General features: G+C 41.2%; 1 protein-coding gene across 1 annotated transcript in view; it reads left to right on the top strand.

Annotated features, from left to right (window-relative positions):
* Positions 1-24451, top strand: part of RASA3 (RAS p21 protein activator 3) — a 133093-nt gene that overhangs the window by 85964 nt on the left and 22678 nt on the right. The window contains exons 6-8 of the mRNA XM_082335596.1: positions 13910-13990; positions 16791-16863; positions 21188-21267. Of these exons, the coding sequence (XP_082191722.1) occupies positions 13910-13990; positions 16791-16863; positions 21188-21267 (234 nt within the window). The remainder of the gene's footprint in view (positions 1-13909; positions 13991-16790; positions 16864-21187; positions 21268-24451) is intronic.

Below are 24451 nucleotides of genomic sequence, written 5' to 3'. Positions count from 1 at the left end.
GATATCATTCTAACAAGCACAGAAATTGGCAAGGAGGCTGTGCTTTTGGAGGCAGTAGTGTCTGCAATTAATTTTAACTCATTTTACAGTTGACTTGCTTCCAAGCTGATGGTTTTGTAATAATTTCATACAAGCTTCAATAGAAGCAAGAGTCTATACAGCTGCAGATGTACTGGCTGCACATGGTGTTACCCTTTTAGTTGTTTGACAGCCGCTGCCGTATTGTTCAGTTTCCTGCCCTGCTATCCTCAACATCGTGTTGGTGAGAGGTGGCAGAGTGGGATGGCCGACTCTTGCTGTTTATGCACTGTTGAGGCAAAGGCTACGGAGAGTCGCTGAACCACCATGTGCAGCCCTTTCCTCCCTGGGGACATCCAGTGGTGCTCTCTTCCCTACACAGCCATTGGATTTAACAGAATTCGTAGAACTGAATGTTTTGAGAATCTTTTGAGATCTCTACCACTTTTTCAAATATTGTGGAAATCATCAACTGATTAAAAAAAATCATCAGTAGGAGATTGATGGCCAAATGTAGACAGAAAGCATTTTCTCATAAGCCTATATCTTCAGGAGATCAGGCTAAAAAGGATGATGTTTAACTCAGAAGGGTTTGTAGAAGAGCTACAGGAAGGATTGAAGACCTGGTAAATGTGGTGGTGAAACCACGTTATGCACGATATTCAGAGGAGATTCCTTCTGATTGTATGGTTACTTATTCTTACCACAGTGATACCCAATGGTTGGGAGCTAAAGGCTAATTTAGTGGGAAACAAGTAGTAAAACACTTTTTTTTTTTTTTTTTTTTTGGAGTCAAGATTATTAATCAGTGAACAGTTTCCTGTAGAACATTGTGAGGGTATTTAAATCATTTTGAGTCCTTTGAGTTAAGCCTTGATTTCTTTCAAGAAGCTACTGTGGAGATGCAGTAGACATCATGAACTTGTTGCACAACTTGACTAGGTAAGAGCTTTCATCACTGACTTGAAAGAGGCCAGACTATGCGATCCCAGTGATCCCTTTTGGTACCAAAATAGGAGGAGAAACTTCATGCAAGTATGAACTGTTTGTGTAATAACTGAAATTATAAAGCTGATGTGCGCTACTAATTACAGCTGGTTATACCAGAATGCCTACCTGACCATGCCCTAATTTGCATCTTGATTTTTCCCTAAGAAGATCTAAAGTGACAAGACACTAAAAACTTTTTTAAAGAGAGCTTACTTTGCATTGTTTTTCATCACCAAGGATCTTAGTGGTGTACAAACAACAGTATAACCACCACTTGGTGAAGCAGAGCCTTCTTTGGGATGAGATGTCATAGGTTTTAGCTGAACCTAGGACATGACTGACCTTTCAGGGTAGAAGGTAAAATGGGACAGTGTGCCAGCAGAAACTGTCCACAATATGTGTAATGCTTTGCTCCTGGTAGGGTCCCAGGTTTACCATTCTGATGTGCTCTCATTGCGCAGGAAATCTCACCTGGTACTTTACCCCGTCCAACTGGCTGAGGTATTTTGTCTTCCATTAAAAGTCTGTGCCTTCTTCTCCAGGTACCTTCTGGCTATTGCTTTGTGATGACTCAGTAGTAGGCCATCACTCAGAAAAGACTAAATCATTTAATGTTTTTTTTTCTGAAACACTACCTGTAAGAGAATATGTTTATACATTTTTAGAGGAGAAAGCATCAGGCAGGATCATTCCAGGTGGGTATTCTCCTAAAGTCTTAAAAATTGTGGAGAGTCGTAGGAGGCCAGTGCTTTACAGTTGTGGTGTTGCAGAGGATTATGCTTTATTAAGAAGATTTCACTGCTAACGGAAGGTTTGTCTGCAGGACCCACTTTCTTTGGTGTTTCCACAGAATGGCCCCAAAACATCCTTCCTGCAATTTCTGTGTTATATTCACAGTGTGATCCTCTAGGCACAGAACACAATAGCATGTCTCCAGGAGAGATGGTCCCTTTCTCTGCTGAAACTTGTAAGGAGCTAAGGGCACCAACAGTCATAACAGTATACCCAGTACTGATAAGAAGAAAGAACAGCAATTGATGACTGAAAGTGTTGCACTAGTTCTGAAAAGCTGCACGTGTTGCCTTACATGTGAGATGTTTCAGTACCCACTTCACTGATTTTAGCATCATCAAGTGTCACAATGAAGTAAATGGCCTTGTAGGAGCAGAGGAACAATTCAAAGTAGGCAAGTCACCATCCTGTGACAGCTGGTTTTTAAATGAATGGTTTATGAATCCTATTTGATCTCTCTTCTTGCCAAGTCAGAGACATTGAGGAGCATTTTTCAGTTAATTTCATGGGAAAGTCTATTACAAAATGTGCTTTTTGATGCCTATGGTGTTTGTGCTTCTTGGAATGAATAGCTCTATCTGCCTTAGTGTAAAAAATTCAGGTAAATAAAACGTAACAAGCCTAATCTGTACGTTGCTGTTTGGATAACTAAGGAAGACTCCACAGTTCTGCTTCCTGCCTTTCACAAACTGGGTGTATCTGAATGCTGATTTGGATTGAACATTTCTGTACTTTGTTTTTTAATAAAACATAGTTTTTGAGGATATAATGACTTGATCTTACTGTTAAATACATGATACTGTGTGATTTTTATTTTTTTACCTCCCCTACTTGATTACTGCATTGTCTGTAATCGCAGTGAGATATGTTAACATCTTTATAGTTATGTAAATCTAGTCAGCATCAAGTTATTAATGTTATTTCTTGAATTCTAGCTGGAGAGCATTTTCATGTTAACTGTGACACAATTTGTATAATCTTAGCCCAGTTGTCTTTATCAAAAAGAATTCAATGCATCAGCATTACTTTGGGACTCAGTTGGCAACTTAACTGCCACCGGGTTTCAGCAGTGGTGATGAATCAGCTTAATTTGAATTCCTTGATGAAAGTATTGCATGTGTAGGAAAGATCACTGCCCTTTAATAATCAAGATCCTAGATTGTCTGATTATTCACATAAATGTAATCAAAAGTTGTTCTGAGTTGTTTCAAGTTGTGTATTTAAAGCATTAAAAGTTCCACCGACCTCGGGTGTGCCAAGGCATGCCCAATACAGAAGGTTGTAGCCTCCATGTGGTGTTTGAAGGCACCTTTGATTGTTTTCTAGGTCCACAAATAATTACTGCTTTTCTTTTTAAACTGTGAGTTGGGTTTTTTTTAATTTAGAAAGGTTTGTTTGCTACTATAATACATCTAATTAAATATATGATGTGAGAATCTATGTGAAAGAGTGTTCAAGGATTTATTTAGTACAGAAATCATTATACTTGGACTGGGTAGGGATGAGAAAAAGTTGGCTGGGTTTTCATTCTGTTGGTGCCATGGCTCTCATTAAACCATCTCATACCCTTGCCTTCCCTTCCTGTGCATACCCTCTGTTACCCAAAAGTTGTTGAGATTTGATCCAGACTCTCAGCTGATGCATTCCCTTGGCCCAAGAGTTCTGGGTTATTGTGTCCTGTGGTTCAAGTGTGTTGTGTCGTGAGATTCAGGTGCTTTCCTCCAATCTGCTGTGCTTCATGCTCTCCTGGTTGTTACAGATGTCTATCTGTTCAGGTCGCTTACCAGCATATCTGAATTTTTATTTAAGATATTACCATCTGTGGCCAACCTGGGATAGTTGTTTGACTTGGCTATACTCAGCACTTTGGAGGAAACCCTTACTCACCAGTTAGGTAGGAAACCCCCAGGTAATTTAAGGATGTGCTGCTTCTGTTTTGCTATTTTGTTTCTTATAGTTGAATACCCACCCCCACACACACACCACACTCCCTGGGGTGCCTTATTTCCTTCTCTCTGTCATAAGTTCTTTAAAGCTTCTGGTTTTAGTCTCTTCCTCTCTTACCTTTTTACTTACTTCATAATCAGATCCCTGCCAGTAGGCTCAAAAGCTTTTTCTTCGTTTGATTTCTTGGTAACTTTTGCCCTGCCAAGTATCACACTCCATCTTTGGGATGAATTTCAGTCATTCCAAAACTAGCTTCTTCATTTTGTCTTCCTTCTTGTCATATGGTTATCAGTCCTTCCGATAGTTGTAGATGCATGTGGCCCCCGCTGGCTGGCAGAGGGGAAAAGTCGGGACATGCTCATGCAGCTTATTTTGTTCGGTTACGTGCTCGAGCATGGATACAAGTGACATGCAGGCACTGCCTGAAAGGAAGAATTGTGCTGTGTGCAGGCAGCTCTTTCCTGGGAGCAGGTTAAACTTGGACAGACCTCAAGTCAGAGATTGTTGCAGCTTGCTTTCCATAAACCCTGTATATCCCATATAGCATACTGTACATCGTCTTGAGACTGACCTACGTTTCCAAGCAAAGAAAAACAACATGGGAGATCTTTGTGTCACTGGCTGGCTTCATTATGTAGCCATAACAGCCCTTCTGTGTCCGACTTCCATGCTGCCTTTTGGTCTTTGGTGGTCTTTCTTTCGTTATCTGCCTATACAGACAGTATCTCATTGCTTCCATTTGATATTGCCGTAGGCCACAGGCAGCTCAGCTAAAGCTGTTGTCTAGGCTCTAATCATTTGCTGCATATTGTAATTGTCGTTTTGTGCTTTACTCCTCTTACATCCCTCACCACGCTGCTTTAACACAAATGCTTCTGCAACTGCCTTGATATGTTGACCCATTCCTTGGCTTCCTAGCATACTACATCAAATTCAAATTTCTTCACTTTGCCTACAAGAAACAATATAGTACTGTTGTTAAGCAAATTTATCCTTTCCTGATTATACCTCTTCTTTTGTGTTGCTATTCCCTTATAATTTTTACACACATCTTGCTTTGCTGCAACTTGTATTTGGGTCTTCTGTCTCCTCTGAAAATCCACGTGTGCTAGAAGTTCTCCCTGCTTACCCTTTTTCTTTACTCTCCCATCATTCAGCTATTGCTCCCTGTTAATAAGTGGGGTTGCAAGTCCGAGACCAAGGCAGGAGGAAACGATGATGCCAGTGCCAGTAATAGTCCCTAAATGAGCGCAGTTCAAAATTTCAGCAAGCTTGTGTCTTTGTTCAAGGCCTCAGGGCACTGTCACAGAAGATAATGTAACCATTTTTTATATTAACCTAACTAAAAACTTTCCTGAAGTGGCTTTTAGGAAGCTTGCAAGTCTTCTGTAATTGACTCACAAACGGGTTTAACTTCTAATGGATTAACTCCTTGTCCTGTGAGAACAGGACAGCTGACACCTACTTTTTAGTCTGTTCTCTTTATTTAGTACAGAGTACAGATGGTACTCTGTAAATGTATGGTTTTAAAAGTCTTTCTAGAGCTGATATTGGCAAGCAAATGGGATGTTTTGAACTGTAGTGTGGAAGACAGCTCCCTTATTAATAGCAGAAAAACATCCATGTGATTTTTAAACTATTAAGAAATGTTTACATGTCTACTGACATGAGAAAATTTTGCAGTTTATTTGAAGTGATAGTGGTTTTAGGGATGCATATGCATTGACAGTATTTCTTCCTTGTATTTAATGAAACAGTTTTTTGCGTTGTCTATAGTTTTACTGTAATATCTCTAATATTATTTGGTTTACATTGGGGAAGCAGTGGTTGTGCTCGTTAGCTTTCATTTGCTTTCCATATATTATTCGTTGGCTTTGTGTGAATATTTGTTCCTGTTTTGCTATAAAATATCTCCAGTAAATACCTGGGAAAGAAATTTTTGCTCGAACCCAAACTTTAACAGTCAAATCCTTTTCCTCTGCTCTGTCTGAAGGAAATCACCATTAACAGCCTTGTGTTAACAAGAATTGTGTGTGCGTGACAGAAATGTGCATACAGCGCTTTCCAGTTAAGACCAAAAGCTAATCTGGGTGCTGCCTGAGGCTGCAAAAACTGTTGTAGGGCAGCTCAGGAAGGAACCTGTGCTAGGATAACATGAGTTTAAGAACATGTTACATGTTTTGCTGGACTGCAGCTATTCTGAACTCAACTGGGAAGGGGGAAGAAAAGGCAGTACTTATGTAGGGTTGCAGCTGTAATCTCAGCATTTCAAGGTTTCTGTTGTGCTTTTGGTATGGAGGCTTTGGATGGTATTTTAAAGAGAAAAATCAAAACAGTTGCATGCACAGCCTGTTCCTCTGATCTGCATAAGCTCTATCCAGATTTCAGAAGCTGAAATGGGGGTGGTTTTGAGTGTATAATGTACCTTGTATATAAATGTTTCAGTGCCAATGCATCAAATGCTGTACAGCCTTTATTTTAAGGGAATACGCATTGAGTAGAATGCTGGTCCCAGGTAAAGTTATGCCATTTGTTTGAATGGGGCAGGATTTCATTTACTGCCACAGATCTTTGTGGCAAAATGAATTGTCATGTGAAGGGGGGGAAAGTAGCTCCAGTTTAAGCATTAATTCTCTCAGAGGTTAAGCAGATGGCAAGGGTTTTCTTGTTTGTAATCCAGAACAAGTTTGTACACCAAAAAAAAAACCAAAAAACAAAAGGAGGAGGGTATCATCCAAAAAGGACAGGCTACTGTTGGAGTTCCTACGGGAGAGTGGTTTTTCTGGAGGGGCAGTAAAAGAGATGGAAGGATAGGTTGGAGAGCAGCAGTGTGGCTGAGGGCTGGATAAAGACTCTGGTTTCAGGTTTCCTGGAGAGATGAAAAAACGTAGTGGGGAAGTGGCTTGAAAAATCATGATGATAAAGCAAGCATTGATGTATTTTGTTCGGTATGGCTATATCTACTTGGACACTGTTCCATCCTTTCCTTTCCCCGGTTCATTCTACCAGGCGTGGTCAGTGGTCACCAGACACTACACAGTACTGTAACATTTTGTGTCTGAGTGGGACATAATATGAAGGTGAACCAGGGCACATCACTGTGGGCGATTCCCAGTATATTTGAACAGCTTTCAGAGGAAACTGGTCTGTTGCCAGTACAAAAAATAAGCAGGTAAGAAGAATAGTAGGAAATTTTGTTTTGGTACAAGTAGATCACTTCCAAAAGTCAAGGAATAAGTACTTTTGAAATCTTCTTTTAGTAGAGTTCACTTACTAGGAGTGGGCATGATCTTTTGGCTTCAAATGTTCATCCAGAGGACGAGGGCTTGACTCAATACATGGATGCAGTATTGCTAGCCTCCTTATTCCCTGGGGACAGGGGCAAGGTAGAGTCAGAGTATGGATTGGTAAAGAAATTTTGAGGAGGTTGGGACATAATTAGCTTAGTATTTTTGATGATGGAAGCAGAGTGTATTTTAAAACCGTGACTGAGTAAATTGTGAAAATTTTTGCCTTATTCCAGAAGAAACAGGCCACTTGGTCAGCCTCTTGGCAAAAAAGGGTTGTGTGTTTATGTTAAATCCTCAATGAAGATCTGGTAGATTATTTTGTGGAAGTGAAGAGGAAGGGCAAACTTTGTCTGAAGGTGCACTAACAGCAGTTCAGATGTACCATTTGGTCAGACCAAAACCCAGGACACTGTCTCTGAATGCGTCCAGTAGGAGATGAAGAATTATGAGAGCAGTCATATGGTGATACACTGTCCTGGCCTCCAGAAATTTATGATTCAGGGTATTTCTGAGCTAGACGTAGCGCCTTTGTGCTTATTAGTGGTGGGTGCAGATACATCCAGGCAAAGCCCCTCTAACACACAGGAATATGACTGGTTCAGCAAGGTCCTGGTCACACGCAGACCAAGGGAATAAGGAGGAGGCCTGGGAACAGTTCCTGCTTGCAGTGGAATACAGAAGTCAGTTCACTGGTGTGAGAGCAGCTACTGTATGCCAGCACAGATGTGAGGTTGGCCAAGGTACACATGGAAGTCTGTCATGCAGCGTTACCTCGAAGTTCCTCTTAAACCACCGGGAATAAGCAAGGCGCTCAGATCGTGATGCAAGGCTGCACTGAAAAAAAAGGACATTCAAGAATGAGCTGAATGTGGCCAGGAAAGGAGAAATGCCACTTCTTTACTGTCAGACTAGATGAAAAGACTGGACTACTCTATTATGAAGTTAAAGATTAATAGCCTATTTAATGTGCCCTGAGAAGCCCATTCACAAAGGGAGACTATTCAGAGGTGCTCTGTTACCCCTGGAAAACAAGGTGCTCAGGATAGTACACGTTACAAGATGACCCTATAGTCAGTAGAAAAAAAAAGAAAAGGGAAAAAAAAAAAAAAGAGAGATCCAGAGAGACTTAAGAATGTAAGTCACATACCCAGTGCTGGGGAATGTACCTTACCAAACAAGTACTTAGCATAAGCCAAAGATGCATTGTTTTGGTGACAGTTCTGACAAATCTGCCACAAAGTTTGGTTTTAAGTTGATACTTCTCTGTCTGGTCAGGCTTACCACACAAAGTACTGAGTGTTCGAGTAATAATTAGATCACTAGAGCAAGCAAGGAGGAGGAAGTCTCTTGTCTTTGAAATGACGCAAAGAAGAACCTGAGTACGGCCAAAAAATACACATGTGGATGGGACAAAGCCTCAAGATAAAGAAATGAAAGAGAGGTGAAACAAGTGGAGGGTAGAAATAGAAGATTGATCAGATACATCAGTAAACTTGCCAAGGGTTAAGACTGATCCCAGGAACCCAGTATGTACGTGAAAGCAATTAAAATACATGGATTATGTACATTGATAGAAGACAAGATTGTGTAGAAAAAAAAGATGTATTTATTTTCTGTTGAGGAATCACAGTGAGAAAAGTCTGATTTGAGAAAGGAGAATGGGAATGGTGTGCTGTTCCCTACCTAGGTTGAAACTGGGGGAAGACCTGAACCTGACTAGGTACACTGGAAGTGATTTGGTCTGGAAGAACAGTAAATACGGCTACATGTTTTACGAACAGCTATGTCCCTTCTGGTTTCTTTTCTCTGGGTCCCTTTTTGCATTGGTTGTCCGTTCTGGCACACAAGGATGCCAATGACACGTGCATCCTGAACTAATCAGAAAGCCTATAATTTTAAAATAACTTTGGCAATTCCAAGGAAGGGGTGTGGAACGCCCACAGTCTTGGATCATCCTGGTGTTACTCACCTGTGTCAGGCCTGGTTTTGAGTAGGATTGTGTAGGGGCTGTCTCAGAGACTACGGCCTACAGCTCCTGGTTGGCAACCCAGAAGCAGAAGGAGTGCCTGTACTGTCAGATGTGAGCTGCTTAGTCTTTGTTGAAAAATCTTTTCTTTTTTCAAAACCTTCTCCGCCTGCCTCCCTCTCAACCTCTGTAATCATATAATTTAAAGGCAAGAGGGCATGCTCATGGTGTGTTTGGGTTTGAGGTTTTCTTTTACCCTCTGGGAATTTTCCATAGCTTATTTACTCTTGTGAAGGTTTGGTCATGAACCACATTGAAAACTGAAATGTCTTGTTCCTTGAGACCTGTTAATTTTATAAACCACAAGCAAAATATAGCGAGGCAGCTGCCTTGAGAGTTTTTCCATATGACCCAGCACTAACCTTAGTGCAGCCCAGCCAGGCTAGCTGCGAGGGGTGGCTCACCCTGCCCCAGCTGGGCTCGAGACAGCTAATGATCAGAAACTACCAGTTGGGCAGCCACCAGACGGTTTTCCTCTGGGGCCTGATGAGTTGACTTGTAATTCTTGAATAATCTTGATTGCCTAGGCTTTTTTTCATTATCCTAGTACACATATGTTAAATTAATTCTGTAGATGATTAGAGCAAAGGCATTTCATTTTTACTGGCTTTATTCACTGCTTCCCAGTGTGCCCCGCCCCCCCCCCCCCCGAGATTATACCTTTATTATACATTTCTTTCTGTATGTTTTCTCATCTAATCCAGATATGAACTGTCAGTCTTAATAATGTGATACCCATGTCACAGAATTGAGGCTCCATTTTATTGTGTCTCTGAGTAGCTGTCATTTTGTTCTAGCTCTTTTCCTGCTTGCCAATTAAAGCCAGTGTTTTGGTACGAGCTTGGGAGAGGAGGAGTGTTAATTTACCTAGCAACTTTCCCATGACTGGAGAAAATGGATGTAACGAAACCAGCTCTAGGATTACAGTTTCCTGCAGCTAATGAGGGTATACTAACATGAGTCAACCAGACCTGTGCCCTGTTGAATTTTATTGTCTCTCCCCACAATGCTTAGTAAGATATAAGTACCAGAATGAGCCTCTCTCCAGACATAGCCTTCCTTCCTCAAAATCCTAAGTCTTCAGTCTTTTGCCTGCTTTCTCCAACATCCTTAAACAATAACCACTTTTAAATTACCTGAAAGGCTTGGGATACACTTTGTGTCGGCATCTGTTTCCTGTTTTCCCCCATTTTTTTTCTTTCAAGGTTGTTTTTGCTTCTCTTATTCCAACTGCACACAAAGAAATGTCTTACTCTTAAGTCATTGTGACTGTATGAGAACATCTGTGTATTTTGGTTTTTTCTTTTGTTCTGTTTTTTGGTTTTGTTTTTTCCCCCAGAGAACATAAAAACTACCCTACTGTGTTAAATGCCCCTCTAGTCTAGCGTAGTACTGTTTCTGATATTTGCTGGTGAGTGATACTTCAAATATGGTGTGATTGCTCCAGTGTTACACCCTTCTCGATCAGCAACTTGGGCTTTCCTGAGCTGGAGGAGGCTTCTGGACCCTTAAACTTTAATAGCTGCCTACAAACCTACACTCCATGAGTTCGTGTAGTCCTGGTTTGAATCCATGTATTCTTTGGGCCTCCACAACATCCCATGGCAATAAGTTTTGCAATTTCATTATGCATTGTGTGGAAAAAGTCCTTCCTTTTGTTTATTTTAAACCTGCTGTCTGGTAATTTCATTGTGTGTCCCTTAATTCTTATTTTGTGAGATGTTCTTCACGCCATTCATGATTTTGTAAGCTGTTCAGGAATGGATAACTTCTGTTTTCTGAGCTGGAGAGTACAAACTTGGGAGAGTCATGAGCGATTACAAGTCGTCCTGTTGTTCTTATCCATATGTTTTGGCGAGCACACACAATTCAAGATGCAGGTGCCCAATGATTTACATTGCTGTGTTCTCTCCGACCAGCTAATGATACTGTTTGTCTTTTTAACTGTTGCTGACGGTTGATGCGATAATGATTGAGGGCTATCCACAAAAAAAACGTAAAAAATTCTTCTATGTGGTAATATTAGAATAGATCCTATCATTGTATATGTGTATAGTTAGGGTATGCATATTTTCTGTCATTCAGATTCATCTGTGATTTTATTGTGTAGTGATTTATAAACTCTGCATGTCCTCAAGTGTAGATAATGCTATCTGGGATCACTTTCTATTGTCTGCATATTCTTGAACGGACTGCTTTTATTAAAACAGGAATTATACTCTCTCAGAACATGCTTTCTCTGTGTTTAAATTTCACATAGTTCTTCCTGTATGGATGAGAGCTGGCTTGGAAGCTATTCATCAACAGTAGAAAATCAGCTGACTGCTATAAAGCCATGAACTTACAGGCTGCCTTAAGGAAGCGGTGGAATGGGTGGGGGGTTTGATGCTGACACTTGGCGTACAATTGTTCTGTTCAAACAGGAATGTGTTCAAGCCACATCTGCTGTCCTAGAAGAATTACCAGCAGTCATGCTGTAGCTCACTGGCAAAGTGTTTCTGCTGTGAATGTAGTCATATTAGTGTAAAGACCACTAGAAGCAAAGTCGTCTGCCCTTTACTCATAAGAAAATCCAGCTGGACCTGCCTCTTCATAAAGGCTTTCTGCTGGCACTTACGGGTTTTTCCTCCTGCACTTCTAGGTGCTCTGCCGGAAGGCTACAATATAAAGTTCCCCATAAGTGTTCTTTCTATTCACATCTGCCCTTTTCAAATTTAAAAAGTAGCATTTTCCTTGTGATTTTGAATACTTGTATTAATACACATGCAAAAAAGCCTATTCTGTACTTTCTCTGTAAGGCAGGGTGGGTGAAGCTGGAGTAGGACTTGCTTGAAAACAGGCATCTAGTCTATTTATGTAAGCCTCTGAGAGGCATGGAACTGTCAAATATACATGTTCCGTGGGTACCTCCTGCCTTTCTGGAGCAGCAGCAAGGGACTGGGGAAGAAACAGTTAAGTCATCTCAAGTGGCACTAGATGCATGCGTTTAGACAACCAAATCGCATATATTATGTGTTGCTTGATGTTGAGGGTTACTGGAGCTTGCACCTTGCATTTCCAGCTGGGGCTGGGATAGAATTTGTGGCTTGAATTTTGCTGTTTGCATGGTAGTGCTCTACAATATCAGATACCTGCTAAACTAGGCATCTGGGAGGCTTCTACATTCTGTCTGTGTGGAAGGTAAACTTGTAGTGAAATAATAGAAGTCCAGAAATAAAAGCAGCAGAGTGCCTATGCAATCCAAGTTTTTCCTAACTTTCTCTATGGTTTTGATCTATGGATTTCACTTGAGTATCCAGAATACGGAACATAATTCTCTTTTGCACTAGTGTTAGTGAATCAGCAATGAGGAATCATCTAGATTAAGAACTGAATGCTTTTCCATGCATACAGGGGCTAAGCAAATGAGAAGCTTGTGAGCGAGTGCATTATTGGGGGCTGTCTGTGTTAAGCCAATTACTTAGCCTTTATTCTGCGGGATCATAGGTGTGAGAATCCAGCTATGAATGTAACGTATCACTTCAGCTGCCTGCATGTGCCCCCTTAGTGTGATCTTCAATCTTCGTGTACTTCCTAGGACGGCGTGAACCTATCTAGATTGTACCTCCTCTGGTACAGAAATGATTCCTGTATTGGTGCAGAATATTAAATTTTTCCTCGCTTTATGCAGAGTAAGTAATAGGTCTGTAGTTAAACAGTATTTGAAGTCTACACCATATGTTACTAAATAACTGGCTTTGTGGATAAAATTGTGGAGCACTATCTGTTACTGAATTTTTCAAAATACTGTTTTTGATCAAAGTTGCTGTCACTGAAAGCAGTAAAATGGATATTACTTTTCTTGCTGATTTTATAGCACCCAGAAGTATGCAAGATATTTCACACTGCAAGTATAGTACTATTCACCTGCCCAAAGAGCTTCAGAGTTTGTCTTCACTGAAATTTTCCAGTTGTAATTGTGTAAATATATCAGCCCAACAGGCTTACCTGTTGGAAGCAGAACTTGTTTCACAGGGGAGAGTCCTGGCAACTGGCTTGTCTGCCTTTGTTTCCAATTGGTGCTGCATTCCTCAGTACGTTTTAACTTGTGAAACATAAAACATTTTTTCACTGTTTTTTGGGGTTGTTTAGGTTTTTTCTTTTTTTCCAAAGAGATATTGAAATGAGAGTGCAAAAGCGCAGATTTCTCACCATGGCTTGCAGCAGAACCCAATTTGTTCCGTTTTGTCTCTCCAGTGTCTCTCTGACTTCTTCAGTGCAGAGCTGCTGAATGTGTTTCTTCAGTTTTGCTATTTACAAGTTTGGAGAAAGATGGCTGTGTCGTACTGCCTCCTGGTCTGTAGTTAACTCACCTGTAGAAATAAGCCCATGCCAAATTTTGTCAAAAGCACTGAGGCCTTCGTGAATGTGATTCTGAGAAATTACTTGACTACTGCTGGGATCTGTCTGTGTGGGTTTTTTTTAATCTTTTGTTACAGAAGTAAATTCTGGTTATTTTTTTCTTGTTGAATAAGTTGCCACAGAAATTTAAAGTGCTGACAGCTCCCATCTTGACAGCAGACTTATTTCATGAACCTTAAGTTGTTGTACTTGCATAATAAGAATCCTTCGAGTTAAGGTTTCTCTGTAATTTAACAGTATTTTTGACCCTGATAAAGTTGGTATTTAAGACCAAAATTTGTTTTCAAGACTAGGTATAAATGAAAGGCTTGTGCTTAGTGACATTTCAGTTTCCTAGTGTAAAGTACTGTGAAGAGGGAACAGGATGAAAATGCATTGCTTTTATTTTCACTCCAGTCTCTTCCCATTTCATTGATTTGTTTGTCTGCATTTTCTTCTTTTCTAGAGTTTTAGAATGCCAAGGGCTGCCTATTGTGAACGGGCAATGTGATCCCTATGCCACCGTTACCTTAGCAGGACCCTCCAGGCAAGTATTGCACATACAAGAGCTTCCATTTTGTAAGGATGGTTTCTGTTTCCTTTGTCTATTAGAAATCTGCATTCTCAGATGGACAGATGGGAGTCTGCAGGCACCACTAGAATATGTTAAGTGTTTGTGTGTGCATGTATGAACTACTGAATTATACTAGAGTAAGTAATTTGAGGCTTGTTTCAGTTTTGATTTATGTAAAGGTCGGAATAATCCCTGAATAATTTGAATATCCTGGAGTATGTAATTTGTGGTTAGGCTTAATTTGTGCATCTTCTCACCTCACAGTTGGAGGCCAGTTTTTGAGCAAATTCATTGCCTAATTTTGGGCAGGGGCAGAAGAGAAAGCTGAATACATCAACATCTTGCAATGTATGCACATTTGTATGTGAACATTTAGAGTATTTTCACTTTCAAGGTGTGGCAAATTAATGTGTATTTCAAAAGCCCTAGGTGGCTCAGTCCTATAATTTGATATATGTGGACATAATAGCATGGATAAAATTTGGAATGCAGTTTTAGTAATGAGATTCTGTATAATACGCTTCAGTTTAAATTTGGGATTAAATTTTTCTGTTCTGTTATAAAAATTTTCCGTGCTGTTGGATGTCGCTGTTTTGTTTCTGCTTATCTGGAGTCATCTTTTATGTCTGTGCCATGTTAGAAAAAACCAAGCTCTGCTGTGACCTCAAAGAATCAGATTTGGTAGCATGGGTTTTTCATAGTGTTTTACAACAATTTATTGAAAATACTATAAATCAGATGCATTCTTGACAAATGCTTGCCTTGCGTGCAGAGGAGTCTTTGAGACTGGTCTGTATTCTTCATCTTTGTCTAGGTGTGTTATGCCTTATCTCCATTAATGAGCTGTGTATTTGAGTTGTATGCTTTGATGTTTTAAGCCTGTAACTTGTTTCAGGTGGTACTGGGTGGCTATTACTGGAACTGTATGGAGATTTTTTTGACTAACCCTTGTATTATTGAATGTCCTAATTTACCTTTCTTTGTCTGCTTCCCTCCGCCCCCCAGTCCGGATAATGTATGACAACTGATAACGTTTTTCCCTTCAGAATAAGGAGCATAGCCTCATCCTATTCCTGTCTGGTTTTTGGTGGGGGGAGAAGGCTTGCCTCCTATCTCCAGCAAGCAGCATGCAGCGTATTCCCATCCACTGCTTTGTAATTGCCCAATAATTGTGCTTGCCTTAATCGCCTCCTGTTCTACATCCTGCTTCCCAGTCCCCTCCCAGATGGGCTTATCGGTAAAGAGGCTGATTGGCAAGTGTGACTGATGAGATGGGATAGGCAATCTGCCCTACCTCCTGGAGGCGATTAGTCTCTCATCTCTCAGCTCCTCCTAGGAATAGTGGGATATTCTTAATCTGTACGTCATTCTCCTCTCTGGATTTTTCAATGCCTCTCCTTTTAGAGTAGGAAAACGGCTTTATTCTGCTGTATTTATGCAGTGCCAGCATAAAAATTTCAAAAAATGTGCTGCTGTTCATTGTGTGATTTGTATTTAGAGAGCCATGAGACTTCCTGACCAAAACTGTTTCTATGCCTATACTGTATATGGGAAAACATTGTGTACTGGTGGACTGGCCCATGCAAGTCACACAGGAAGCCTATAGCAGCACTGGGAATTAGACCCAGGTTTACTTGACCTCTGTAAAAGAATACATAGAGTTGTCTGGTTAATATAAGCAGTTACAAGCTATCTAAGCAGCTTTGTTGCATGAGAAATGACGGGTAGATTCTGGGATGAAATGATTAGTAGGTCAGTTTTCCACACGGCTGATGCGCCTCTCCATCTGTGTCTCTTTTATCTACGCCTTCTTATTACTGTAGAGCTGTAGGGGAAGATTGGTGACACAGGACAACACAGAGCTTTTCACTCGTAGGTAACGAGAACAAATCAAGCATGGGTTCATAACATTTGGAAATCATCAAACAGCTGTTGGCTGGCCTGTGTGAAATGCATTCACTGGCTTTAGCCCAATGCCAAGCAGTTAGATGTCTGTATTCGAAAAGGCAGGCGGATGGCACTGCCCATAGAGGATGAACGGGCAGTGCTGAACTTTGTCAGGCCTACTGCCTGGTGAGTGGTTTGAAGGAGGTCTGCCATGTCTTGTTCCGACAGAGCAGTAGAAATTAAGAGACTTCTGCTCGGCACTGCTCATAATAATTCAACAACATAATAATTCAACAACATAACATTAACTAGGTGCTGTTGGGGCTGCAGGGAAAGGGGTGCTAATATAGCAATAAAAATATTCTTACCGAGGAAATCATTCTGGGTTTTTTTGATTATTTAACACCACTGAAAAGCATTCATTGATTCCTCAGGGCAGGATTATAAAACATAAAACACTGAAATAGCTATGTCAGTCTTCCTGTCTCCTGTGCTTTTAGGGTATGAGGAATTTTAGAGTCAAATCAAGACTGAGACCATCCCCCAAATGTTGCTGCTCAGAGCCCCATTCTTGCCAGTTGCTTTGTACAGATACGATTCTGCTGGATCAAGCGAGTGACAGAACCAGGGTTCAAGAACTTGCGTTTAAGAGAGGATAACAAAATGTGATTACTGCCACTTTAGAGAAATAGGCATGCAGTGAATCCCTTTCTTAAATGTGTGCAAGTGTGTATGCCTTGCTGTGCTGGAGCCACATGGTGTTCCAATTTTATCAGATAAACCAAGTGGATGACTATTTGTTCCTCAGTGGCTCTGTTCTAGGATCATACTTCTGCTAATGTTGTTTCTTACCCGTGTGGTTTTTTTTTTTCTTTCCTTAATTCAGGTCGGAAGCCAAAAAGACTAAAGTTAAAAAGAAGACCAACAATCCACATTTTGATGAAGTGTTTTATTTTGAGGTTGGTATTTCAAAGGAACGGGTGATGAGCTGAAATACTATGCTGTAGATAGTTGGCACAGCATCCTGCTTCGTGTTGTGCCAGCTGTCTTCTTTGAAAACTGTTTCAAAGCATGGTGCAGGGGAAGAAGTACCCAGGATCAGACTAGCTGTCTGCTGAGAGAGCAGTATATTGCTTCAGCTCAGGTGCTCTGTAGGAAGAGCTTCAAGGTGGGCACTTCTGAGCAGCAGGCTTTACACTCCATCATGACTCACCCCAGAAGAGTTTTGAAAAAGGACAGTTAAAAATGGGATTTAAAAAAAAAAAAATTTTTTTTTTTTTTTTTAGCCTGTGGTTTTATAGCTGCTCCACCCTGTCTTTCCCAGTCAATGGGAGGAAGGTTATCTCCTAGGAATACTGAAAACTGTAGAGGAAAAATGCGCTTAAACTGGATGTTCTGGCTGTCTGCCAGTCTGCTGCAGTACCAGTGCCTTTCCTCCAAGTGGGTGAAACCTCCACAGCTTTATTTAATACAGAGCATTTTCAACAAGTCCAGTTAAGACAAAGTATAACTTTCATGAAAGTGCTCATTTTGGTTCTTTCTGGCAAGAGTAGCTGTAATTGTGGTGTGTCCATACATATATGTGCATGTGCTTATAATTTGGATACCTCTTTAAACTTTTCATTCTGTCTTCTAAAGTATGTGTATCCTTCTCTTTTCTTTTTCTCTTGGACATCTTAGTCCCAGTCTACACTTAGCTGTTCTATTTCAATAGATACCTCAAGAACATATCTGGCATAACGAAGTCAATGAAAAGCCAGAGTAGTACAATGCGGTTGGCATATCATTGAAAAGCCTTCTGCCCATACAGCTTGCATCATTCGGGCCACATTTACATTAGAAATTGTTGCTGGCATAGGGATGGCACCTAGGGATGTGGTTTCTCAAATCAGTTCCGGGGCAGAGGCAGCCACATCAGGAAGGTACGGCTCCTCTCTCCCCAGCTCTACAAGTGCTGTTGCGCTGTGCAGATCTGAAGTGCACATATCATTCTTGGCAGTGTCAGTGAGGGGCTTGCTCTTGTCCTCCTTCTACGAACCACCATCTTTGCCTAGAAGCTGACAGTTGTACCGACTAAAGTTGGGCATACCAGCAGAAACGTGCTCTTGTTGATGTAATGTGTTTGGATTTGAGGAACAGATATAGCAAGTTCTTTATTGGCAGGAGCATGTTCTCACTGCCCAAAGAGGTGGAAGCTCTGAGGGTTGGCCGGGATAGCTATCTAAGGTAATCTTTCCTCTGGTAACCCAACACGTCTCTTCCTAGGGTATAACTTCACTGCAGACTTAACTTTAGCTAGCAGTGAGCCTTCGTGCCTGCTTGCCTGACTCTGTGAGCCTGTGTGGAGGTGCTGCATGGCATGGTTGGTGGGGGAGAGATCCCATGGTACTGAGTGTGAAACTGCACCGAGGCGTCTGTGTGTTCACCTAGGGCTGCCCAGGATTTCAGTCTGTCACCTGGTCCAGAGCTGCAGCCTTTGGCAGTGACACAAGAGTGATGCTATATGTAAATAAACTAAAATAGGCTTCCTTATTCTTAACATAGGCGGTTCTGGAGGCGTCTGACAGTGAGAGGTTTTTAATGAGAATGTAATCCAGGAATTCAGCCTGTAAACCACAAAACTTCACCTGTCTGATTCCTCAGCCTTCTGCGTGCTGCAGAAACAATGAACGTTTGGTATTTAAACACTGAACTTGGCAGGTGGTGCCGTATCAGGAGAGGAAGAAGAGAAACAGAAAGCATCTTCCAGCTGGAGTTGTGGAGGGGACTGGAGGCTTGCTTAGCTTGCCTTTATGCTGAGAGCTGTGTTGCATGCAAGTATCAGCAGAAGCAAAACCTGAACTCAAGCCCATGCTCCAGTTGTTCTGCGAAATGTTTTCTGTGTGGGTAAGAGCAGAGCTTGGGAAATGTCTGAATCAGCCAGAACTCTTAAACATAAACATACCCTTAGTGCAGACAGAGCCATCACAGATTTATGTCATTTTGAGAGTAGTTAGTACCTATCAGGCTAAATGTCTCCAAGGAACAAGGTTCAGTAGAACTGCTGCAACTGGGAAATACATTCACTAATGAGACATGGGCAGACCTGTGACTGGTGCACGCTAACGGAGTGCTCTGATTCTTGTGGAGCTGCACAGATTCACGCTGTTGACAGCGGTGTCACTTACTGCTTCCAAACAGCTTCATCAGCTTTCCTGCAGTCTGCTAGCACAGCGATTGGATATGCCTCCAGGGAAGAAGCTGATCTGTAAAAGGCAGTGAATGGGTACTTTCTTTACTATAACCAAAAAGTTCCATGGATTTAATTTTTTAAGTGAAAAATAGCTTATCATTGGTTTGGGGAATCTGAGGGCTTATTTAAGGGGTGCTATAAGCGAAACTTGCACCTGATGATTAGGAGCCATTTTCACCACTGCTCCAGCTGCAGCGCAGCGTGCACGCTCGGAGTTCAATATGCAGCTACAGGAAAATGCCCCACTTATGGGAACCAAAGAAGGTAGTGCTGGGGACCTGTGCAAACCTGCATGTGCTGAAAAAAACTGAGCAGCTGATAAACGGCTTGCCAGCTTTGCCTAAAGAAAGGGCCCAGCACAACAAAGTTCTGCCCCTTTTTTTGTAAAATGGTACATGGCAGCTAGTTCAGCAGTGTGGACTGGCAGTTCCCTCATCTCTCCTCATTCTCCTTGGAATGGATGGACCTCATAGAGCTATCTTTTTAGGAATATCCCTCTTGAGCTTTATTAATCTGCACACTAAGCCGTTGTACAGTGAACAGAGAGACCTCGTACATGCAGACTCCAGCAAAACTTCTAAGAAAAGTGTTTACTTAACAGTGATGTGCCATAAGTTACACTTATGCTATAACTTTTTTAACAGCTTGTGTTACAGATAATACAACACTTAAAAGTTTGCTTCCTTATTAAAAATTACACCGTTAGCTTCACAATGGTAGTAGAAAATGTCGTTTGCAGTTACGAAGGATAATTTCTTGAAGCCACAGGGAAGAAAGTTGCCAAGGGTAGGGTGAGAAAATCTGTTCTGATCTGCTGAAGTTGTAGGCTGTATTTAAATCCTCTGTAGTCTTGGGCTTACAGGTGCATTTGATTCAGTTATAGTCTAGAGGGTTTGGTCTCCAGTGCTGCTAGTACCTTTTAGTTTTTATTTATTGCCTTGAAAACGGTGCCTGCCTCGCACATACACACTCAAAAAGGGCTCTATTGAGTGTCCCATGCTGAAGACTTTTTTCTGTTTCCTCTCCACCTGTGCAGCTATATCTTTGTCTCCCTTGTTTGTACCATCTGCATCTGATGTACGATATAAAACCAACAAGTCAAGTTTACAATAAAAGTCATTTTTTGTGAGTGGGAAGTATTAAGCCACAAGCGTATTTAAACCTACAATAAAGTTCAGCTTCTGTGTGCAACCAAGAGCTGAACCCACACATTATACATGCTCGCATTTGATCAGTTCCTGCTGTGGTTTCAGCTGGGTGGGGTAGCCTTTTTCTCAAGTTTCTGACACACTATGCAAAAATACAACCATCAAAGTCTTTTTATAATCACACTAGAAAACAAATTTTAAGAAATGTTTGTACAAAAACTTTTTTTGCTAATGCTCTACACTTAGAGCTATCTTCCCATTATTTTCTGCCCGTGCTTTGCTGTTTAGCAGTCTTGCAAATATGGTTAGTGAACTGTGCACCTGGTTCTATATTCTGATATGCATAACACAGGCTAGCATCTCTTGGAAAATTGATCTACTTGGTGGTTTTTGTATGAGCATGATAAATTGACTTCCAGGATATCAGGACAGGCAGAACATCCCAGTTTTAATTAGATTCACTGTAAAATGATTTTAAGGGTGGGGTTTTTTTCCCCCCCTTTTCAGAGTGCCTTGGAGCATCTGTTGTACATCTGTATTTAAAACTCAATTATTAATTGCCCTTTTATTTCCCTATATGGGTTATAAAAGTGGTATTCCTTTCTGTGATTTTTTTTCTTTTGTGAATGTAAACTCAGAGTACTGTAGTAATATTAAAGATGTCCTTTCTCTGTAAAGAAAATGTGGAGTATCTGGTTATGCTTGGATATAATTGTGTAACCACCACTTTTGTATAGTGAGGAATCGTTTAGTCAACACCTTTATACACATGCATGAATGTTTTCAGAATCAGGACTGAAGTCATTGCTGATAGTAAAAGGCTGTGATCTTCCAGAGCTTTGTACAAGTAAGATCAGAATGCTTTTGTGTCAGATCAATTTGTTAACATTTCCTCCTTTTTAGGTTACAAGACCCAGTAGTTACAACAAGAAATCCCATTTTGATATTGAAGATGTTGATGAAGTTGACAAAATGGAGATTAGGTAATATAAATCACTTAGTACTAATAAACTTGTCTTCCAAAGTTGTGTAACTTTGTAGTAGACTCAGATTTCAAAGTTGCAAGTATGGTTTTACTGTTCATAAATCAAAATGAGTTTTCGTCACTGTATCTGTATGCTCCTTTACCTCCACTGTCCTGTAGATGTATGCAAATGTGTGACAGTTCCTCTGCGGGAGAAATCCTCATTATTTTCCTTGGTATTGTGTATACACTGTGTGTATACTACTGTGGAGTTGTCATTAAGCACAGCCTTTTATGTGTGGGCTCCCTTTTCCTCCCTCCCTCAGTTTCCCAAGAGAGCCCAGAAGCTCTGTGATGCTCTTGGTTAAAGGGTCTGTTTTCTTTTATCACTTAATTTTAGCAACCCATATAAGGTCCTTCTTCCCTGAAAGGAAACTCTTGAGCTCCGAGTTTCTCTGGGGCAGAGGCAGTTTCTCTTCTCCTTTGCCTGCCGGACTTTAACCCCTTCTTGCAAGGCTGGGTATGGTACATGTGAAATCCATTGCACAGGGAAGAAGCAACTCTGATTCAAAAATAAAACCACCCCACCCTCTGACACCCACTTAGTACTATTTTAGAACCTGCTGAGGCCTGTCAACAGTGTCTGTGGGGACAGGTGAATAGAAAGAGTGGAGAGGAAACAATAGGAGGTGCAAAACCTAAAAGTATCGCATGCGTCATACCATCACATACATTGAAACTTAGAGACTTAGGCCATCTGGTGATCTGGATGCACTGTAGCTGAAAACTGCTCTGTCTGCATCAGGTGGTGAGAAATTCCCCTCTCCTTTATGCTAGGATTTGGAGGAAGAAAGGTTGCGGGAGAATGGTGGCACCCCCGTCCTCCCCAGGTATTCGCACTAGAGAGGCGGTGAGGACTTATCTCCCAAAACATTCCCTGGTCCCTTCAGAAGCACAGTTGGCTGTAAGGAAAGGAGGGGAGACCAGGAAGGGGGAACAATACTTACTCTCAGCAAGCAAGATGCATCTTTCAGCGGTTGGACTTGATGATCCTAAAGGTCTTTTCCAACCTAAATGATTCTATGATCTGTGTTCCCGAATGAATGGATGAGGGCTGTTCTAATTTGACGGTCAGCTGCTGGTTCATGTAGCCTGTTAGTGTAGTATCACAGCACTACAAGACCATTAGTGGATTTGTGTTTGCCGTGGCTCTGTGAGACAGGAAAGGGCAACCCTTCAGATGTGAGAGAGACAAGAACTGTACTCTCTTTCCCTGAGAACATCTGCATCAGGCAGTGCAAAAGTAGCTGGTTTAAGGGCAACCCACAGCTAATTCATAGGAGAGAGAGCAAAGGCCCAGGGACAGTGTCCTGCTGCTTTGGTGGTGTCAGTGTTGACAGCACAGCAGATGACTCAGTCCTAGCACCGGACTATATTTCTGCAACGCTTTGCATGGTGTAGGCAGGTACGAAGTAACATGTCCTATATCCCATGGGATATATGTGATGGAATGGGCAGCTGATCAGTGTCTTGGGAGTTCCAGTCTGGTCTTTGTAAACACGATGCCCAGCCACACACTGATTTTGAATGAAAGGTAGGATTCTCTGATAGTTTTGTGACTCTGGAAGGGGACTGTAGACATTGGTGGACAGTGGTTACACATTGCTTACTATTTCCGTTAATTGTTATTTTGTACTACTGGACTAAATGGAATTATACTGTTGTTTTACTTAATGTGTTTTCTAGACAAATGTCTATCTGTAATGATAATGTATGTGGAGCTGAGCTTCAGAAAAGTCCTTCATTCCTTAAAACCAACACATCACAGTGTGGTAAAAATGAATAGTTTGTGAGGAAGCTTACAAAATAGCTGGGAAAAAATTAAGCACTTAAATAAAAGACAAAAGCAGATAAAGTGTTAGTGTTGGTAGGGCAAACTCTTTGCTCAGAGGTTTTGTCCCCTATAGGACAGAGTGTTTTTGTTTCCATCTCAGGTTCCCCTTCCACCCCCGCTCACTTCCTCCAGTCTGTTTAGTCAGACTTAGATTGCCCTCATGCCCTCTGGACGGATCATACAATTTATGGGCTTGGGGGTTTGTTTTCTTTTTCTCTCCTGAGAAAAATACCATTCCACAGGGTAAAGAGGAGACTTAGTCTCTCATGGTTTCTGTCTAAAGCTATGAAAGTTTCTCTTTTTGAGTGGGTGTAGGAAGTTGCAGGCAGGGCATATCAACACTTAGGGACCAGATGTTCCGGTGAAATTCATTGTTTCTCCTCCCCCTCTCTGTTGTTTCTTTCTTTCTGTGACTGCAGTCTGACCAGTTTTAGAATAACACTTGCCATAATTTTGCCTTCTAAAAACCTCGGGAAACAGTAATCTTTTAGACTCTGAGGTCTGTGTATTATGATTTTTTTAAATGCTGCTTATGCTTTGTACTCCAAGCACACAAAACAATAATTTCAGAATTTGCATGCCTGCTTTGCTTACTGTGTAGTGTGAGATCTACCTTGAGTTGTTAGTTCCTCTCCTACAGATCCTTTGCACTGATGTTTTTTTCCTGTAACAAGTTGCTGTGGGGGAACACCCTTTGGCTGTGTATGTTGGAAAGTATTATTGTTAGTGGGCATCTTGAAAGAATTTGGATAAACTAGAAACCAGTAGCCTGTAAATACTTGGTAAATTCTAAGTTTGACTATGTGTAAATAAACTTTGCAAAAGATTCCCCTCCTCCTGAAGCTGCTTTTAGCCATCTGAATTAGTTAGCAAGATAGCAGCCAACCAGATATGGAGCAAGGGGAGAAGAGGTTGAATTTTCAAAGAAACTTTTTTCCTTTTGGGGAACTCTTGCCCTGCAGAAATACTGTCAAAATATCAGAGTTTGAAGCACTTAACCCCGCAGGCATGCAGTGTGAGCTGATGGTATGTCTAGCGTATGAAAATCGATGCATGAGACACTGTTGAGAGATACAAGGCTCAGAGGACGTAAGTGACATCTTCCGCACTTCCATAAGGGAGGATAAACCTTTAGCAGGACTATCAACATCCATTCCTTGACAAGCCTACTGTGACTTGCTTGAGGCTAGAAAGGTTGTGTAAATATGTCCATAACTGAATGACTTTGCACCTTATCCAAATTAAAGTTGCTCTTCTAAAAATCTTCCTTATTTGAAAACCTATATTTTTTCCCATATATCTTTTTTCC

The sequence above is a fragment of the Platalea leucorodia genome, assembly GCF_965183815.1.
Source record: "Platalea leucorodia genome assembly, chromosome: 2".
Taxonomy (NCBI): Eukaryota; Metazoa; Chordata; class Aves; order Pelecaniformes; family Threskiornithidae; genus Platalea; species Platalea leucorodia.
This window is presented reverse-complemented; position numbering and strand designations above follow the sequence as displayed.